We start from the raw sequence: 17,150 nt of genomic DNA, 5'->3' as shown, positions 1-17,150 counted from the left end.
AAATTTCAAAATTCCACCACCATGACCAAATTCCAAAATTCCACCACCATGACCAAATTCCAAAATTCCGCCAACATGACCAAATTCCAAAATTCCACCCACATGACCAAATTACAAAATTCCGCCACCGTGACCAAATTCAAAAATTCCAGCACCATGACCAAATTCCAAAATTCCGCCAACATGACCAAATTCCAAAATTCCGCCACCATGACCAAATTCCAAAATTCCGCCAACATGACCAAATTCCAAAATTCCGCCAACATGACCAAATTTCAAAATTCCACCAACATGACCAAATTCCAAAATTCCACCAACATGACCAAATTCCAAAATTCCGCTAACATGACCAAATTCCAAAATTCCGCCAACATGACCAAATACCAAAATTCCGCCAACATGACCAAATTCCAAAATTCCAGCACCATGACCAAATTCCAAAATTCCGCCACCATGATCAAATTCCAAAATTCCGCCACCATGACAAAATTCAAAAATTCCGCCACCATGACCAAATTCCAAAATTCCGCCAACATGACCAAATTCCAAAATTCCGCCACCGTGACCAAATTCCAAAATTCCGCCAACATGACCAAATTCCAAAATTCCGCCAACATGACCAAATTCCAAAATTCCGCCAACATGACCAAATTTCAAAATTCCACCACCATGACCAAATTCCAAAATTCCAGCACCATGACCAAATTCCAAAATTCCGCCAACATGACCAAATTCAAAAATTCCACCCACATGACCAAATTCCAAAATTCCGCCACCATGACCAAATTCAAAAATTCAAGCAACATGACCACATTCCAAAGTTCCGGCACAATTACCAAATCCAAAATTCCAGCACCATGACCAAATTCCAAAATTCCGCCACCATGACCAAATTCAAAAATTCCAGCACCATGACCACATTCCAAAGTTCCGGCACAATTACCATATCCAAAATTCCAGCACCATGACCAAATTCCAAAATTCCGCCACCATGACCAAATTCAAAATTCCCAGCACCATGACCACATTGCAAAGTTCCGGCACAATTACCAAATCCAAAATTCCAGCACCATGAACAAATTCCAAAATTCCAGCACCATGACCAAATTCCAAAATTCCGCCACCATGACCAAATTCCAAAATTCCAGCACCATGACCAAATTCCAAAATTCCGCCACCATGACCAAATTCCAAAATTCCGCCACCATGACCAAATTCCAAAATTCCGCCACCATGACCCAATTCCAAAATTCCGCCAACATGACCAAATTCCAAAATTCCGCCACCATGACCAAATTCCAAAATTCCGCCAACATGACCAAATTCCAAAATTCCGCCAACATGACCAAATTTCAAAATTCCACCACCATGACCAAATTCCAAAATTCCACCACCATGACCAAATTCCAAAATTCCGCCAACATGACCAAATTCCAAAATTCCACCCACATGACCAAATTACAAAATTCCGCCACCGTGACCAAATTCAAAAATTCCAGCACCATGACCACATTCCAAAGTTCCGGCACAATTACCATATCCAAAATTCCAGCACCATGAACAAATTCCAAAATTCCAGCACCATGACCAAATTCCCAAATTCCACCACCATGACCAAATTCCAAAATTCCACCACCATGACCAAATTCAAAATTCCCAGCACCATGACCACATTCCAAAGTTCCGGCACAATTACCAAATCCAAAATTCCAGCACCACGAACAAATTCCAAAATTCCAGCACCATGACCAAATTCCAAAATTCCGCCACCATGACCAAATTCCAAAATTCCGCCACCATGACCAAATTTCAAAATTCCGCCACCATGACCAAATTCCAAAATTCCAGCACCATGACCAAATTCCAAAATTCCACCAACATGACCAAATTCCAAAATTCCACCCACATGACCAAATTCAAAAATTCCGCCACCGTGACCAAATTCAAAAATTCAAGCAACATGACCACATTCCAAAGTTCCGGCACAATTACCAAATCCAAAATTCCAGCACCATGACCAAATTCAAAAATTCCGCCACAATGACCAAATTCAAAAATTCCGGCAGCATTACGACTGCATCCCCAGCAAAGGATACTATTCACGGCTATGTGTTGCCTACAAAAGAGGCTCTTTGGGCATGAGGGCAATTGTTTGACGTAAAACTCTTGATTCAAAAGTGTGAAATAGAATCACCGATTACAAAGCATTTTTTGCAAACATGTTAGTTTCGCTATAATTTATTTGTACAGGAGGACATGGATCGTCAAATCAAGACATGGTGGCGAACACAGGATACATCGCATATTAAAGAAAGAAAGAATAAATGTAATTTTGCCAATGCCCTGTTGATTTTCTGCTGGGGGAGAGAGGGTGGCATGGACAAAACAAGGCAGGTAAATCCAGGTAATGGCTTTGTGGGTTTTCTTTAAAAGCATGCTTGCATGCACATCGAAGCCAAAACGAAATGCAATCCTTGAAACTGTGATTTTCAACACTGTGACGGTAAATAAACGTCACCCAAAACCTTGTCAATGATTCATCTTTCAGGGAATACAACAGTTGTAAAAAGTCAGGCAAGAGTCTAAATGTTTTTGGCACAAATACTTATCAAGTAACCCAGCGTGTTCCTTATCCACATTTTTTGTGTTGTGAGCTGCGAAAGGCACAAACAACACAAAAAATACATTTTGTAAGTCACTTAGGTATTTTAAACAGGGCACGTCAAAGTACATTCCTTGGCAAGAAAGATTTTTTGTTTTGTTTACTTTTCAAACATTCATGCTGCGTGCTCTTTCCAAGGTCCTAACATGCAAATGAGCTGATCGTTTGGAAACGCGAAAAGGTTCTGAGGTTTCGACAAAGCACCGATTGTCAAGTCCAGGCCTAAGATGCTCGCCTTGATCCATCTTGGCGCCGTCGTCCTTGCTCCCAGTGTTCTCCTCCAATTCGCTGACCGTGTGCAGTGCCGTACCATCCTCCTTGCAGGGCATCAGACTCGACTTACTCGGTGATCTCTCCAGGTTGAGTCGATCCACGGAAAGTGTGCACGGCAGGCCCGAGGATTCCACGGTTCCACCGAAGCTGCTCAGTCTTTGTTCAGCATCGTTGAGGCAGCGGCTTTCGATACTGTGAAATGGAGATGTTCCATCCGTCGCTAACCATCGCAGTCCTTCTTCTGCAGACGAAGGGCTGACCACTATAGCCACAGCCCCCTCATTGTGTGGCTTTGTAAACTTCTTCTCAACCACTTTTGGCAAGTTATACTTACCCGGTAAATCCTGCTGATCCTCCTCCTGTTCAATGTGCGGCTCTTTCTGCTGCAAAGATGTATAGTGCGGTGGGCAAAGTAAGGACATCTGGCTCTGTGCTGGCTGAGATGAAGCATCCAGCTCCAACCATGACGTACAGGAAATGCTGGGATTCAGACTGCAAGACCTTGTGAGGGTCTTAGGGCTTCGAGGTGTGTAGTAGTCCAAGATTTGCCCCGAATCCAAACTGTCGACCCGAAGTGCGTTGGATCGCCGAAGGGTGCTTGCTTTGCCCTTTTGCTGGTTTGATTGGCGGTAGAGTTCAATGAGAAAGTCAAGTTTCTTCTCGATGGACTGCACCTGGAAAAATGAACGGACTTTGAGGTTAAATGTATGTTACTTCAACAAAAAGCAAAATTGATGTTTTGTTGAAAAACAAACTTGCAATACAAACTTGAAAATACAAAACTTGAAAATTTGAAAATACTTGATTTTGAATAATACTTGAAGTATTTTTGAAAAAAATAATTTTAATAATCTTAATAATGTTATTATTAATTTAATTTTATTTTATTTTAATAATTTATAATTTTAATAATTTTTGAAATATTTTTGAAATATTTAATAATTTTGAAATACTTGAAAATTTGAAAATACTTGATTTTGAATAATACTTGAAATTTGAAAATATAATTGAAATAATTTAAATAATCGTAATAATTTTATTATTAATATAATTTAATCTTACTATAATTCACCAAATGTCCGTCCGTCCGTTCCCAGGTACCGCAAAAACGGCTCAACCGATCGCAACGATATTTTGGGTGCGTATTCCTGGGACCCCTGGGAGTAAAATAGGCTATATTGTTTTTCCAAGTTTTCCAATTTTGCAATTTTCCAGTTTTTCCAAACACGATGGAATAATATTTACCGATATGAACAGTGATGTGGCTTTTGTTGAAATTCTACAAATACTGTTTATTCTATGTACCAGGAGAGAGTAGATCGACTCCTGACAAACTCTTCCGATATAAACGTGCGGCTCCGAAGTAACATGGCAGCGTGTGCAAAGCGACTGAGAAACAAGTGCAGCGGCCGCTTCCGTGTTACAGATTCGGTGCGCACTCTTCACACATAAACGTGCGACTGAGAAAGACGTGTAGCGGCCGCTTCCGTTTTGCAGAATTCAATCTTTTTTCAAAATGGCGCCATGTACTGTTTAGATTTTGATGATTTGTGTGTGATATGATTCAACGGATGTTTATATGAATCGTTTAAAATTTTAAAAGCCTTCAATTTCTGATATTTTGCCTTTTCATTTGGGCCTCCCAAATGAAGCCCCGCCCATAGGGCGGGTACCGTTGCTAGTTATATGAATTTGATTTTATTAATTTATAGTTTTAATAATTTTGAAATACTTGAATAATTTGAAAACTTGAAAATACAAAACTTGAAACTTGAAAATACAAACTCTTTCCTAACCTGTTGAAATACATACTCAAAACAAAATAGGACAAGGAGAGGAGAAGGTTGACTAGAGTAAATTTAAACTTCTTCGAGTTAGTAGTTGTTGTTGAGTGGTTAAATATTTGTTTCTCTTTCAATTGTCTGGTGTGGGTTATATTCCATGGGCTGGTTGCTTTCACCAACCTGGACCTTCGCAAGTGTGACGAATGTATCGTAACATCCCTTAACATGGGCTGAGGGAGGTCTTTGGCCTACATTGCACTGGAAGAGGCTACTTTCACGATGATTTGGTGTCAAGGACGATGCAGTCGTAGCGCAGCGCACTTGCATTTGAACTGTCTAGCCTTGGTTTGATTTCTGGCCTGGCTATAAACTGTCAGATTGGTGCTTTGCTGAAATGACATTTGCATCACAGTGTGCAGCCCATCAGATGGACATGAAGCTGGGTGTCATGCTGGCATTAAATGAATGGACATTAAAGATCCCATGCACGGTCTTTTAATTGAGAGGCGAGTTATCACCGGTACCCTGAACGATTTTCAAATTTCTTGCCTACAACCAGCTCTAGCAGGGAAAATGGCCTTAAAATGCATGTTGTGTTGTTGTTGTTGTTGTTGTTGTTGCCTACAACCAGCTCCAGTTGTCTTTGAATTCCTATTTCCTCAGGCATCTTGAATCTCAGTCTTCCATCTGACCATCAATATGGCTTTCACAAGGCAAGATCTACCGGCGAGGCCAGCCAAACCTCCGACGTGGTGAGCCAAACCTCAGACGTGGCGAGCCAAACCTCAGACGTGGGAAGCCACACATCAGACCAGGTTAGCCAAACATCTCACCTGGCTAGCCAAACATCAGATGTGGCCAGCCAAACATCAGACCTGGTGAGCCAAACATCAGACCCGGTTAGACAAACATCAGACCTGGCTAGACAAACATCAAACCTAGCCAGACAAACATCAGAACTGGCTAGACAAACATCAAACCTGGCTAAACAAACATCAGACCTGGCAAGACAAACATCAAACCTGGCTAGACAAACATCAGACCTGGATAGACAAACTTCAAACCTGGCTAGACAAACATTGGACTTAGCTAGACAAACATCAGACCTGGCTAGACAAACATAAGACCTGGCTAGCCAAACATCAGACTGGGCGAAACAAACATCAGACCTGGTAGGCCAAACCTCAGACCTGGCTAGCCAAACCTCAGACCTGTCGAGTCAAACCTCAGACGTGGCGAGCCAACCCTCAGACGTGGCGAGCCAACCCTCAGACGTGGCGAGCCAACCCTCAGACGTGGCGAGCCAACCCTCAGACGTGGCGAGCCAACCCTCAGACGTGGCGAGCCAACCCTCAGACGTGGCGAGCCAACCCTCAGACATGGCAAGCCACACATCTCACCTGGCTAGCCAAACATCAGACGTGGCTAGCCAAACATCAGACCTGGTGAGCCAAACATCAGACCTGGTGAGCCAAACATCAGACCCGGTTAGACAAACATCAGACATGACTCGACAAACATCAAACTGGCAAGACAAACATCAAACATGGCCAGACAAATATCAAACCTGGCTAGTCAAACCTCACACCTGGCCGGTCAAACATCAGACCTGGCTGGCCAAACATCAGACCAGGCCAGCCAAACATCAGACCAGGCTAGCCAAACCGCAGACGTGGTGAGCCAACCTTCAGATGTTGCTAGCCAAACCTCAGACGTGGTAAGCTACACATCAGACCAGGTTAGCCAAACATCAGACCTGGCAAGATAAACATCAGACCTGGCCAGAGAAACATCACCTGGCGAGTCAAACCTCAGACGTGGTGAGCCAAACCTCAGACGTGGTGCGCCAAACCTCAGACCAGGCTAGCCAAACCTCAGACGTGGTGGGCCAAACCTCAGACGTGGTGAGCCAAACCTCAGACCGGGATAGCCAAACCTCAGATCTGGCGAGTCAAACCTCAGACAGGGCTAGCCAAACCTCAGACGTGGTGGGCCAAGCCTCAGACGTGGTGAGCCAAACCTCAGACCGGGCTAGCCAAACCTCAGATCTGGCGAGTCAAAGCTCAGACCTGGCGAGTCAAACCTCAGACCGGGCTAGCCAAACCTCAGACGTGGTGGGCCAAACCTCAGATATGGCGAGTCAAACCTCAGACCTGGCGAGTTCAACCTCAGACGTAGCGAGCCAAACCACAGACCTGGCGAGCCAAACCTCAGACGTGGTGAGCCAAACCTCAGACCGGCGATCCAAACCTCAGACGTGGTGGGCCAAACCTCAGACGTGATGAGCCAAACCTCAGACCAGGCGAGCCAAACCTCAAACCTGCGAGTCAAACCTCAGACCTGGCGAGTCAAACCTCAGACGTAGCGAGCCAAACCTCAGACGTGGTGAGCCAAACCTCAGACGTGGTGAGCCAAACCTCAGACGTGGTGAGCCAAACTTCAGACATGGTGAGGCAAACCTCAGACCTGGTAGGCCAAACCTCAGACGTGGCGAGCCAAACCTCAGACATGGCGGGCCAAACTTCAGACGTGGCGATCCAAACCTCAGACCTGGTGGGCCAAACCTCAGATGTGGCGAGCCAAACCTCAGACGTGGTGAGCCAAACCTCAGACGTGGCGAGCCAAACCTCAGACGTGGCGAGCCAAACCTCAGACGTGGCGAGCCAAACCTCAGACATGGGAAGCCACACATCAGACCAGGTTAGCCAAACATCTCACCTGACTAGCCAAACATCAGATGTGGCCAGCCAAACATCAGACCTGGTGAGCCAAACATCAGACCCGGTTAGACAAACATCAGACCTGCCTAGACAAACATCAAACCTAGCCAGACAAACATCAGAACTGGCTAGACAAACATCACACCTGGCTAGACAAACATCAGACCTGGCTAGACAAACATCAGACCTGGATAGACAAACATCAAACCTGGCTAGACAAACATTGGACTTAGCTAGACAAACATCAGACCTGGCTAGACAAACATAAGACCTGGCTAGCCAAACATCAGACCGGGCGAAACAAACATCAGACCTGGTAGGCCAAACCTCAGACCTGGCTAGCCAAACCTCAGACCTGGCGAGTCAAACCTCAGACGTGGCGAGCCAACCCTCAGACGTGGCGAGCCAACCCTCAGACGTGGCGAGCCAACCCTCAGACGTGGCGAGCCAACCATCAGACGTGGCGGGCCAACCCTCAGACGTGGCAAGCCACACATCTCACCTGGCTAGCCAAACATCAGACGTGGCTAGCCAAACATCAGACCTGGTGAGCCAAACATCAGACCCGGTTAGACAAACATCAGACATGACTCGACAAACATCAAACCTGGCAAGACAAACATCAAACATGGCCAGACAAACATCAAACCTGGCTAGTCAAACCTCACACCTGGCCAGTCAAACATCAGACCAGGCTAGCCAAACTTCAGACGTGGTGAGCCAACCTTCAGATGTTGCTAGCCAAACCTCAGACGTGGTAAGCCACACATCAGACCAGGTTAGCCAAACATCAGACCTGGCAAGATAAACATCAGACCTGGCCAGAGAAACATCAAACCTGGTTAGGCGAACATCAGACCTGGCTAGCCAAACATCAGACTTGGCCAGCCAAACATCAGACCTGGTTAGGCGAAGATCAGACCTGGCCAGCCAAACATCAGACCTGGTTACCCAAAGATCAGACCTGGCTAGCCAAACATCAGACCTGGTTAGGTGAAGATCAGACCTGGCTAGTCAAACATCAGACCTGGCTAGCCAAACATCCGACTTGGCTAGCCGAACATCAGACCTGGATAGGCGAACATCAGACCTGGCGAGCCAAACATCAGACCTGGCTAGCCAAACATCAGACCTGGTTAGGCGAAGATCAGACCTGGCTAGTCAAACATCAGACCTGGCTAGCCAAACATCCGACTTGGCTAGCCGAACATCAGACCTGGCTAGCGAAACATCAGACCTGGCGAGCCAAACATCAGACCTGGCTAGCCAAACATCATACCTGGCTAGCCGAACATCAGACCTGGCTAGCCAAACATCAGACCTGGCTAGCCAAACATCAGACCTGGATAGGCGAACATCAGACTTGGAAAGCCAAACATCAGACTTGGCCAGCCAAACATCAGACCTGATTAGGCGAACATCAGACCTGGCTAGCCGAACATCAGACCTGGCTAGCGTAACACCAGACCTGGCTAGCCAAACATCAGACCTGGCTAGCCAAACATCATACCTGGCTAGCCGAACATCAGACCTGGATCGCTAAACATCAGACCTGGCTAGTCAAACATCAGACCTGGATAGGCGAACATCAGACCTGGCTAGCCAAACATCAGACCTGGATAGCCGCACATCAGACCTGGCTAGCCGAACATCAGACTTGGCTAGCCGAAAATCGGACCTGGCGAGCCAAACATCAGACCTGGCTCGCTGAACATCAGACCTGGCTAGCCGAACATCAGACCTGGTTAGCGAAACATCAGACCTGGCTAGCACAACATCAGACCTGGCTAGATAAACATCAGACCTGGCCAGACAAACATCAGACCTGGCTAGCCAAACATCAGACCCGGTTAGGCGAACATCAGACCCGGCTAGCCAAACGTCAGACCTGGCTAGCCAAACATCAGACCTGGTTCGGTGAACATCAGACTTGGAAAGCCAAACATCAGACGTGGCTAGCCAAACATCAGACCTGGTTAGCCAAACATCAGACCTGGTTAGCCAAACATCAGACCTGGTTAGGCGAACATCAGACTTGTAAAGCCAAACATCAGACTTGGCCAGACAAACATCAGACTTGGCCAGCCAAACATCAGACCTGGTTAGGCGAACATCAGACCTGGCTAGTCGAACTTCAGACCTGGTTAGGCAAACATCAGACCTGGTTAGGCAAACATCAGACCTGGCTCGCCAAACATCAGACCTGGCCAGCGAAAAATCAGACCTGGCTAGCCAAACACCAGACCTGGTTAGGCGAACATCAGAACTTGTTAGACAAACATCAGACCTGGTTAGCCAAACATCAGACCTGATTAGCCAAATATCAGACCTGGTTAGCCAAACATCAGACCTGGCTAGCCAAACATCAGACCTGGTTAGCCAAACATCAGAACTTGTTAGCCAAACATCAGACCTGGTTAGCCAATCATCAGACCTGGTTAGCCAAACATCAGACCTGGTTAGCCAAACATCAGACTTGGTTAGCCAAACATCAGACCTGGCTAGCCAAACATCAGACCTGGCTAGCCAAACATCAGACCTGGCTAGCCAAACATCAGACCTGGCTAGCCAAACATCAGACCTGGTTAGCCAAAGATCAGACCTGGCTAGCCAAACATCAGACCAGGTTAGCCAAAGATCAGACCTGGTTAGCCAAAGATCAGACCTGGTTAGCCAAAGATCAGACCTGGTTAGCCAAACATCAGAACTTGTTAGCCAAACATCAGACCTGGTTAGGCGAACATCAGAACTTGTTAGCCAAACAACAGACCTGGTTAGCCAAACATCAGACCTGGCTAGCCAAACATCAGACCAGGCTAGCCAAACATCAGACCTGGTTAGCCAAACATCAGACCTGGCTAGCCAAACATCAGACCTGGCTAGCCAAACATCAGACCAGGTTAGCCAAACATCAGACCTGGTTAGCCAAATATCAGAACTTGTTAGCCAAACATCAGACCAGGCTAGCCAAACATCAGAACTTGTTAGCCGAACATCAGACCAGGCTAGCCAAACATCAGAACTTGTTAGCCAAACATCAGACCAGGCTAGCCAAACATCAGACCAGGCTAGCCAAACATCAGATCTGGTTAGCCAAACATCAGACCTTGTTAGCCAAACATCAGAACTTGTTAGCCAAACATCAGAACTTGTTTGCCAAACATCAGAACTTGTTAGCCAAACATCAGAACTTCTTAGCCAAACATCAGACCAGGCTAGCCAAACATCAGAACTTGTTAGCCAAACATCAGAACTTGTTAGCCAAACATCAGAACTTGTTAGCCAAACATCAGACCAGGCTAGCCAAACATCAGACCAGGCTAGCCAAACATCAGAACTTGTTAGCCAAACATCAGAACTTGTTAGCCAAACATCAGAACTTGTTAGCCAAACATCAGCACTTGTTAGCCAAACATCAGAACTTGTTAGCCAAAATCAGACCTGGTTAGCCAAACATCAGACCAGGCTAGCTAAACATCAGAACTTGTTAGCCAAACATCAGAACTTGTTAGCCAAACATCAGAACTTGTTAGCCAAACATCAGAACTTGTTAGCCAAACATCAGACCAGGCTAGACAAACATCAGAGCTTGTTAGCCAAACATCAGACCAGGCTAGCCAAACATCAGAACTTGTTAGCCAAACATCAGACGTGGCTAGCCAAACATCAGACCTGGTTAGCCAAACATCAGACCTGGTTAGCCAAACATCAGACCTGGTTAGGCGAACATCAGACTTGTAAAGCCAAACATCAGACTTGGCCAGACAAACATCAGACTTGGCCAGCCAAACATCAGACCTGGTTAGGCGAACATCAGACCTGGTTAGTCGAACTTCAGACCTGGTTAGGCAAACATCAGACCTGGTTAGGCAAACATCAGACCTGGCTCGCCAAACATCAGACCTGGCCAGCGAAAAATCAGACCTGGCTAGCCAAACACCAGACCTGGTTAGGCGAACATCAGAACTTGTTAGACAAACATCAGACCTGGTTAGCCAAACATCAGACCTGATTAGCCAAATATCAGACCTGGTTAGCCAAACATCAGACCTGGCTAGCCAAACATCAGACCTGGTTAGCCAAACATCAGAACTTGTTAGCCAAACATCAGACCTGGTTAGCCAATCATCAGACCTGGTTAGCCAAACATCAGACCAGGTTAGCCAAACATCAGACCTGGTTAGCCAAACATCAGACCTGGCTAGCCAAACATCAGACCTGGCTAGCCAAAGATCAGACCTGGCTAGCCAAACATCAGACCAGGTTAGCCAAAGATCAGACCTGGTTAGCCAAAGATCAGACCTGGCTAGCCAAACATCAGACCAGGTTAGCCAAAGATCAGACCTGGTTAGCCAAAGATCAGACCTGGTTAGCCAAACATCAGAACTTGTTAGCCAAACATCAGACCTGGTTAGGCGAACATCAGAAATTGTTAGCCAAACAACAGACCTGGTTAGCCAAACATCAGACCTGGCTAGCCAAACATCAGACCAGGCTAGCCAAACATCAGACCTGGTTAGCCAAACATCAGACCTGGCTAGCCAAACATCAGACCAGGTTAGCCAAACATCAGACCAGGTTAGCCAAACATCAGACCTGGTTAGCCAAACATCAGAACTTGTTAGCCAAACATCAGAACTTGTTAGCCAAACATCAGACCAGGCTAGCCAAACATCAGAACTTGTTAGCCAAACATCAGACCAGGCTAGCCAAACATCAGACCAGGCTAGCCAAACATCAGATCTGGTTAGCCAAACATCAGACCTGGTTAGCCAAACATCAGAACTTGTTAGCCAAACATCAGAACTTGTTAGCCAAACATCAGAACTTGTTAGCCAAAATCAGACCTGGTTAGCCAAACATCAGACCAGGCTAGCCAAACATCAGAACTTGTTAGCCAAACATCAGAACTTGTTAGCCAAACATCAGAGCTTGTTAGCCAAACATCAGACCAGGCTAGCCAAACATCAGAACTTGTTAGCCAAACATCAGAACTTGTTAGCCAAAATCAGACCTGGTTAGCCAAACATCAGACCTGGCTCGTGGTGAAAGATTCAAACCAAAAATGTCCCCCAGTTGACCCCATGAGAAGGTGAGAATAATTGGGCCATTGATGTAGTCATAGTCATCATAATCATAATCATAATCTGTTCCACCGACGTCAGATGCAGCATGTATGGAGTTCCTCTATGCACATCGGTCTTCCATGTTCCTTGGTAACCCCTTTTTTTTCGTATGAAATTTTCCACGAACAATTTTCACAGATTGACGTTTGATCGTGCTCGGGCAAAGTTTTACATTCAAAATTCGTCGTTTGAGTAGAGGTCGGCAAGTGTGGTAATAAAGAGGGAGCCGCACACTGACAATGTTCTGTCCTAATGTACTTAACTTTCTTGAAAGCATTTACTCAAAGGAAGTACAAGAGAAGCAGTCATTACAACTACAGAGTTCATCGGACATGATACCTGTGCAGTGACAGTGTTCAAGTCTGTGCTTCAATTTTAATAAAATCATGATTCTGAAGATCGTTTGAAAAAACGCCGGAAGTTTGGTGCTCCTGGAGCAGGCTTATACACCACCCCTAGACACTGTAATGATGTGACATTGAGTCGCATTTTCCGAGATGGAGGATTTATTTATCACCATGTGACGTAGCGTCAATTGGCATGGTACATCGCAATATCGGCAGACTCTTCTTCACTCCATGTGACGTAGCGTCAATTGGCATGGTGCATGTACATGGCAATATCGGCAGACTCTTCTTCACTCCATGTGACGTAGCGTCAATTGGCATGGTACATCGCAATATCGGCAGACTCTTCTTCACTCCATGTGACGTAGCGTCAATTGGCATGGTACATCGCAATATCGGCAGACTCTTCTTCACTCCATGTAACGTAGCGTCAATTGGCATGGTACATCGCAATATCGGCAGACTCTTCTTCACTCCATGTGACGTAGTGTCAATTGGCATGGTACATCGCAATATCGGCAGACTCTTCTTCACTCATTGTAACGTAGCGTCAATTGGCATGGTACATCGCAATATCGGCAGACTCTTCTTCACTCCATGTGACGTAGTGTCAATTGGCATGGTACATCGCAATACCGGCAGACTCTTCTTCACTCCATGTGACGTAGCGTCAATTGGCATGGTACATGTACATGGCAATATCGGCAGACTCTTCTTCACTCCATGTGACGTAGCGTCAATTGGCATGGTACATGTACATGGCAATATCGGCAGACTCTTCTTCACTCCATGTGACGTAGCGTCAATTGGCATGGTACATCGCAATATCGGCAGACTCTTCTTCACTCCATGTGACGTAGCGTCAATTGGCATGGTACATGTACATGGCAATATCGGCAGACTCTTCTTCACTCCATGTGACGTAGCGTCAATTGGCATGGAACATCGCAATATCGGCAGACTCTTCTTCACTCCATGTGACGTAGCGTCAATTGGCATGGTACATCGCAATATCGGCAGACTCTTCTTCACTCCATGTGACGTAGCGTCAATTGGCATGGTACATCGCAATATCGGCAGACTCTTCTTCACTCATTGTAACGTAGCATCAATTGGCATGGTACATCGCAATATCGCCAGCCTCTTCTTCACTCATTGTAACGTAGCGTCATTTGGCATGGTACATCGCAATATCGGCAGACTCTTCTTCACTCCAATACTGTACCATCTGACGTGCCATGCCCTCTGATGCCATGTAGCGATATATTTCATGGTTCTTGAAAGTATTATGAAAGTAATTTGTGTTCTCGTGTTCAAGTATATAATTATATTTAAATAAAGGTTTTAAGAGGTTTAATGGCCATAAATAAATAAATTCCGAGTTTTACCGCCGTTTTACCCAGTGGCTATGACAACCCTAAATAACACCTTTCATTAGTTATTGATGCCTGTTGTTTGTGTCCTTTATGGCGTCCGCGAAGAGCACCTACGCCACCTCCGCACGCTCTTCGAACGCCTGGGCCAGCATGGCCTGATTGTGAACCCCGCAAAGTGCCGGTTCGGCGCCGCCACAATCGATTTTCTGGGGCACCGTGTCACCAGGCACGGAGCCGTCCCCCTGCCGGCCAAGGTGGAGGCGGTGAAGGCGTTTCCGCGCCCCCGCACGATCAGAGGGCTGCAGGAGTTCCTGGGCATGGTGAACTTTTACCATCGGTTCCTGCCCCGTATCGCCCAGCTCCTGCGCCCCCTGCACGAAGCTCTCCGAGGTAAGCCGGGCAAAGGCGACGTTACCTGGACCGAGCAGATGGACACGGCGTTCACGGGCGCGAAGCTCGCCTTGGCTAACGCCACCATGCTCGCGCACCCGGCGCCCGATGCACCGATCGCCCTCACCACCGATGCCTCGGACTACGCGGTGGGTGCGGTGCACGAGCAATGGGTGCGTGGAGCTTGGCAACCGCTGGCGTTCTTTAGCCGGCAGCTTCGCCCGCCCGAACGCCGTTACAGTACCTTCGACCGCGAGTTGCTCGGACTTCACTTGGCGGTCAGGCACTTCCGCCATCTGCTCGAGGGCCGGGCGTTCACTGCCTTCGTCGACCACAAGCCGCTGATCTTCGCGATGGGCAAGGTCACCGAGCCGTGGTCGGCCCGGCAGCAGCGTCACCTCTCGGCCGTGTCCGAGTACACGACGGACATCCAGCACGTCGCGGGGAAGGACAACCCGGTGGCGGATTACCTTTCCCGGGCCGTCGCCCACGCAGTCCACCTCGGCATCGACTATGCCCGGATGGCAGCGGACCAGGCCGCTGACCCCGACGTCCAGGCCTTGCGGACCGCCGTCACGGGCCTCCGCGTCACCGAGGTGCCATTCGACGGCGCGGGCGTGGCCCTCTTGTGCGACGTCTCCCTCGGGCGTCCTCGCCCCATCGTGCCGGCGGGCTGGCAGCGCCAGGTGTTTGACGCTATCCACGGCCTGTCCCACCCGGGCGCGAGGGCCTCCCAAAGGCTGATCGCCGACAAGTTCGTCTGGCATGGCCTCCGGAAGGCCGTCCGCGGCTGGGCCAGGACGTGCCTCGCGTGCCAGCGCGCCAAGGTGCACTGGCACACCCAGGCCCCGTTGGCCCCGTTCACGGTGCCGGAACGCCGGTTTGACCACGTCCATGTGGACCTGGTGGGACCTCTGCCCCCCTCGCGGGGTTTCACCTACGTCCTCACCATGGTGGACCGCACCACCCGGTGGCCGGAGGCCGTGCCCTTGGCGTCGAAAACGGTGGCCAATGTCGTGCAGGCTTTCATCGCCACCTTGGTCGCCCGGTTCGGCGCCCCCTCAGACATCTCATCCGACCGCGGCCCCCAGTTCACCTCGGAGCTCTGGGGGGCGGTTGCGCAGGGGCTCGGGGTCTGGCTGCACCGAACCACGGCCTACCACCCCCAGGCTAACGGCCTGTGTGAGCGATTTCACCGCTCATTGAAGGCTGCGCTCCGGGCCACCCTCCGCGACGGCGGCTGGGTCGACAGGCTCCCCTGGGTCCTGCTGGGCCTCCGGACGGCGCCCAAGGAGGACCTGCGCGCATCCGCGGCGGAGTTGGTCTTCGGGCAACCGCTGCGGGTGCCGGGCGAGTTCCTCCCCGACTCCACAGCACCATGGTCCGCGGCACAGCAGCGCTCCGCTCTGCAAGAGACCGCCCAGAGGTTCGCCCCGGTGCCAACGGCATGCCACGGGCACCCACCGACGCACGTCGCCCCGGAGCTTCGCACGGCGGAGTACGTCTTCGTCCGCCACGATGCCCATCGGACACCACTGCGGCCCCCGTACGACGGGCCTTTCCGCGTGCTGGAGACCGGGGCGAAGCACTTCACCCTGGACATCGGCGGTACTCCTGACCGCGTTTCGGTAGACCGCCTCAAGCCGGCCCACCTCGATGTGGACCATCCACCGCCAGTGGCCCGACCCCCACGTCGGGGCCGCCCTCCTGCGGGCGGACCCCCGGCACCGCCCAGCCCCGCCGCCACGCCGCCCCCCGGTCCTGCACCCATCCCAGGGGCAGCCAGGGGCATCCCACCTGGCATCCCTGCACCCCGGACGCCGCCGATCGCCAGGGGGCGCTTCGGCCGGGTCATTCGTCTGCCCCGCAAACTGGCCCTCCAGGTGTGCGGGAATTCTGGGGGGGTGCGTGTGGCAGACACAAAAGCCCACTGGCGTGGTGACATCATTCCACGCACCAAGTGGGCGGTGGCCACGCCCGAGGGGTAGGCGTGGCCTCATGATATACACCGGGCGACCAGCCCGGAGCATTTGAGTGTTACAGTGTAGTCTTACAATAAAGACGTTTATATGTTACCGCTTGTCCGCTTCCTCCTTGCTCACAAGCAGCGCGCGTAACGCCGCGCTTTAACGTCATAGGTCACGTGGTTCGGCCGCCATCTTGGAAAAACCGAAAAACGTTGCACCTCTATATCTCCGAAAGCGCTGAATAGAAAAAAATTGAGACATGGCCCATTGTAAAGAACTCTCCATGGGGAATAAAATATGTTAATGATGATGTCATTGGTGCCTCCATTATGACGTCATAATTCGATAAGTACAAAACTTCATCCGATCAAGATGAAATTGCTTGAGCATAATCTAGGATTAAATAAGTTTAGAAAAAAAATAATGATGACGCCATCGGTCACATGGTGCGGCCGCCATATTTGTTTGAACACAAAAGCTTTAAAAACCACTGAAAATACATCCT

At 48.8% G+C, this 17,150-nt stretch overlaps 1 protein-coding gene across 1 annotated transcript; it reads right to left on the bottom strand.

The window, feature by feature from the left end:
- Nucleotides 1-2,222: 2,222 nt before the first annotated feature.
- LOC144888312 (uncharacterized) lies at nt 2,223-12,959 on the bottom strand. The gene is made up of 2 exons (XM_078765971.1): nt 12,905-12,959; nt 2,223-3,609 (listed from the first exon to the last, which is right to left on the bottom strand). Exon 2 carries the CDS (start codon nt 3,355-3,357, stop codon nt 2,770-2,772), a length of 588 nt encoding a protein of 195 aa, XP_078622097.1. The 5' UTR covers nt 3,358-3,609; nt 12,905-12,959; the 3' UTR covers nt 2,223-2,769.
- Between the last annotated feature and the right edge of the window lie 4,191 nt (nt 12,960-17,150).

The sequence above is a fragment of the Myxine glutinosa genome, chromosome 11 (assembly GCF_964187855.1).
Source record: "Myxine glutinosa chromosome 11, kmMyxGlut1.1, whole genome shotgun sequence".
In the NCBI taxonomy this organism is placed as follows: Eukaryota; Metazoa; Chordata; class Myxini; order Myxiniformes; family Myxinidae; genus Myxine; species Myxine glutinosa.
This window is presented reverse-complemented; position numbering and strand designations above follow the sequence as displayed.

Excerpts from the sequence above, each read along its gene's own strand:
- LOC144888312 (XM_078765971.1), bottom strand. The coding sequence starts at position 3,357 with ATGTCCTTACTTTGCCCACCGCACTATACATCTTTGCAGCAGAAAGAG.